This window comes from Octodon degus, unplaced genomic scaffold (assembly GCF_000260255.1).
Source record: "Octodon degus isolate 3935 unplaced genomic scaffold, OctDeg1.0 scaffold00076, whole genome shotgun sequence".
In the NCBI taxonomy this organism is placed as follows: domain Eukaryota; kingdom Metazoa; phylum Chordata; class Mammalia; order Rodentia; family Octodontidae; genus Octodon; species Octodon degus.
This window is the reverse complement of record NW_004524652.1, coordinates 9,411,384-9,415,750: the sequence shown is the minus strand read 5'-3', so window position 1 is coordinate 9,415,750 and position 4,367 is coordinate 9,411,384. Positions and strand designations below refer to the sequence as shown.

Genomic DNA, 4,367 nt, shown 5'->3' with positions numbered 1-4,367 from the left:
TTTTTTTGGTGGTACTGGGAATTGAACTCAGGACCTTGTTCTTGCCAGGCAAGCACTTACTCTTCTACTGAGTTATCTGCTTGACTCAGCAGGAAGATTGTTGACAAGGTTTTGTTTTGTTTTTTTTTTTTTTTAATAGGGAATTCAGAGTTCAGCTATGTGAGAATACAATCATTTCATTAGTCAAAATTGTTTAAAAATGCAGAATGCTTTTCTTATTACTGGAAGGATTTCAGCAGAATCTAGATAAGCATGTAGAATAGATTCTTGCAGTACTTATTGAGCATATTATGTGCTCAGCCTTAATGGAACGACTGATCTTTTGCTACAGGGAGTATGGTCGTATGAAGTTGAAGCCTCGAATAGTAGAGCTGCATTAGAAGAATACTTACCTTTCCTTTAACAAGAGGTGAAGTTTCTTCATGAAGGCTTGCTGCCATGGATTTAGTACCAGTAATTTTTTCTGTGTAGTTTTACTTGATTCATTTGTTCGAAAATCTTAGGTCATCTCATGTAACAACACATAGTAAGATTTATCTGTCCGTAGGAACCTAGCAAGAATGCTAGCAGTGACACCGTCATCATTGTTCTATGAAGTTAAGGATTTAAAGCTGTTGTAGTGAATTTTGTAGTCTTGCATCTCTGTAAATTTAGTTGAGAAGTTATTTTGTTGTCACAACTTTCTAACTTTTTAGTAGAATGACTTCAGTAGCTAAAAATCCTGCTGCTCAGCAAATGGTTGGAGGCTTACAGGCTGTCCAAATAGGTTCAAGCTGAGAACTGCTATCTTAATGAATTATGAGGGCCTCATTGAATCCAGTTATCCTGAAATGGCTCATCCAGGGTAAGGTTTTTGGCTTTGTTTTATTTGAATTGGAATTTTTTAGTGAAACAATAAAGTGGTTTTAGTTTTTTTTTTTTTTTTTTTTTTTATGGAACTCGGGATTGAACTCAGGATTGAACTCAGGCCCTTGCACTTGCCAGGAAAGCGCTTATTCTACTGAGCCATCTCCCCAGCCCCCGTGGTTTTAGTTTTTAAAGATTCTTTTCCACATCAGAAAAAATGGGGGGACCACCTGCTCGGGGGTCCCCCTTCTTCTTGGACAGGGGCTTTCTTTCCCCCAATAAATACATTCTGCTCATAACCTCCAAAAAGAAAGAAAAAATGAACAGAATAAAAGATGTACATATTGTTTCATAATAAGATTTGTTTGGAAATCCTTATTATTTATTAAAGAAGACATTAAGTGCAAACAAACTAATACATAAATATCTTCCACATAGAATAGCAGGGTTGGGAGTACAAACAATAGAGGCTTATAATCAGAAGCATGAAAACCAGTACTATAGTTTGCTACAAATATGAAATATACATCTGATCTCAATTAAAATTAATATATTTTAAGGGTGATGAGATAGTTCAGTGGACTAAGTGCCTGCTTAGGCAAGTGCGGTGACTGGGGTTCAATCTCTGGCCCCGCCCCTAGGCACCCTGAGCCAGCCACTGAGACCTGATATGATGGTGCTCGCCTGTAATCCCAGCACTGGGGAGGCTGAGACAGGAGCTGCATAGTAAGACCCTGTACCAAATACATTTAAAAAAAAAAAAAATATATATATATATATATATATATATATATATATATATATATATATATTGTAATGTATTTTATATAAAGAAATAAATATATATATATATATATTTAAACAGATTGAAGCAAAATTGTAACAGATATGAAACTGTATGGCCAGTGGAATTTTAGTTTTTATTTGTATCAAAATTATATGTATTATACTGGAACAGTCAAATGATATCAGAAGACTTATTGTGACTATAGCTACTCTTTGCTCTTACTGGACAGAGACAAATCAATTTCAATTCTTAATTCTATTTTTCACCTCTATAGTTCTAAATTATAGGCTTATGTAAGCAATTTATTTTTATAGTTATGGTGTTCATCTGTCATTTTTCTATTGTGGAGTATATAGAGGTTTCTTCCTTTTTCTCTTTTTTCTGTTGGCAGGGGGAAAAGCAATCCTTCTGCATTGTTGGTGGGAGTGTAAATTAATACAGCCACTATGGAAATCATTATGGTGATTCTTCAAAAAATTAAAACTAGAAATTCCACTTCACCTATCTGTTCTTTTAGGTATCTTCCCTAAAGAGTTAAAGACATCATATCACAGTGATCCATGGCACTCATGTTTCTAGCAGCACAATTCATAGTATGTCTTAAAAGTGACTTGTGTACCCATCACCAGATGAATGGGTAAAGAAAATATGGTTTTACACACAATGGAGTATTACTCTGCCACAAAGAAAATGAACTTGTGATATTTGTGGTGAAGTTTTTAAAAAGTCAGACTTGGGGATAATAAGCATAGCTGAAAATGAGGATAAGTACCTTGAGATCATAATGTTAAGCGAAATTGATTGCTACCTTTTCACATTGCTTACACGGCTCCTCCCCACTGGCCCCCACTTTTTAAAGGTAGAGTCTTGTGTAGTGCAGGCTGGCCTTGAGCTCACTATGTAGCCCAGGGTGGACTCAAATTAGTGGCACTTCTGCCTCAGTCTCCCAAGTGCTGGGATTACAAGCATTTACCATCACACCTGGCCTCTGTGTTTCTTTCTTTTCTTTTCTTTTTTTTTTTCTGTGTTATTTCTTGTAGCAGGGTGTGAATCTACAATTATCTCTAAAGTTTTTCACAAAGATCACTGATATATAATAACAATTCCTTTCAGTGTATAACTTTTTTTTAAAAAAATATTTATTTGTTTATTTATTGCATGTGTGGGTGTGTGTGGGTGTGTGTGTGTGGCCAGCTCAGCCCACCAGGGGAGCGGGGCTGGCTGGCATGTGGTGCTGGGGGATTGAACCGCGGTCCCTGTGTTTTTGCTTAGCTTAGCTTGTACTAAGTAGGTGCTTTAGACCACTGAGCCATCTCACCAGCCCCTCAGTGTATAACTTTTAAGAATTTGTCCCTGAGTTCAATCTCCAGTCCAATTTGTCAGTATAATTGTAGGTTTAAGGTTTTTTTGGCAATCTACTTTTATTATAGTCTTACTATTTCTTATTTTTTAGGGAAGGGTCTACAGTGTTCAGGGTCTTACTATTAGATCAGACTCATAGTGTTTACACCTTCCCAAATGTTGGGATTACAGTTGCACGCCATCATGCCCAGTCTCAATTGCCGGCTCGATCCCCCGGACCCTGTGCCTGCTTGCAGGCACTTTGATCCCATGAACTATTTGGCTGGCCTTTTGTCTTAACTAAAACTTTTCACTGCTACAATATATATTAATATGCTGTAATTTTATCTTATCTTGTTTTTTTTTTTTAATCTTGGTTTTTTGAGAGAGGTTCTTGTTATGTAGTTCAGGCTGGCCTTGAACTTACTCTGTAGTCTGGGCTGAATTCATGGTGATCTTCCTACCTCAGTCTCCCAAGTGCTGGCATTATAGGTATGTGCCACCACGTTTAGCTTTTTGTTTGTTTTTAAAACAGGGTCTCACTTTGTATTGTAGGCTGGCCTTGAACTTGTTTATGTAGCTCAGGCAGGCCTTGAGCTAATGGTGATTCTCCTGTCTCAGGCTCCTGAGCTCTGGGATTATAGGCACGCACAACTACACCTACTTATTTTGTTTTCTTGAGACAAAGTCTCCCTATATGGTTCTGGCTGGTTCTGAACTTACTATGTAGCCCAAGCTGGCCTTGAACTTAAGGAGTCCTACATCAGCTTCCTGGATGCTGGGAATATGCGATAGTTTTAAAAGTATTTTAATAATTTTAAGTCTTTTAGTCCCAGTAGTATATAGTATTGGCAAAATACTTTTGGGCTACAGTGAGTGAATCAGTTTTGAGTTGCACCAGCATTGTATGCTGTCACAGTATTGTGTAGAAAATTTATATATATATATATATATACATATATATATATATGTATATATATGTATATATATGAATTTTTAAACAATTTTTGCAGACCATTTCAATTTCTATTAATTATGGGCTATTGAAAACTAATTGAATTCTGAGACCTGTGTTTCTTTTTTCTCCCACCTTGCAGTTCATTAATCAGTTACTTGGAGTTGTTCCTTTGTCGACACCAACAGAGGATAAGCTGGCACTGCCTGCTGATATCCGAGCTCTGCAGCGACATTTGTGTGTGGTACAGCTGACAAGGTTACTTGGCTTATACCACATCATGGATAAAGATCAGAAATTGAGTGTCGTCAGAGAATTGATGTTAAGGTACCAGCATGGCTTGGAATTTGGTGAGCAATTTTTCAGAATGTTCAGTAGTCTCCTGAGCTGCTAAGACTTGAAAGTTAGGCTTTTAAAATTTTTTTTTTTTTTTTTTTT

The 4,367-nt window shown here is 36.8% G+C and overlaps 1 protein-coding gene across 2 annotated transcripts in view; it reads left to right on the top strand.

The window, feature by feature from the left end:
- Naa25 (N(alpha)-acetyltransferase 25, NatB auxiliary subunit) overlaps positions 1 to 4,367 on the top strand; it is a 72,951-nt gene that overhangs the window by 33,469 nt on the left and 35,115 nt on the right. For both annotated transcript variants that reach the window (XM_023720581.1, XM_023720580.1), the window contains one exon: positions 4,072 to 4,279. In XM_023720581.1, the coding sequence (XP_023576349.1) occupies positions 4,072 to 4,279 (208 nt within the window). The remainder of the gene's footprint in view (positions 1 to 4,071; positions 4,280 to 4,367) is intronic.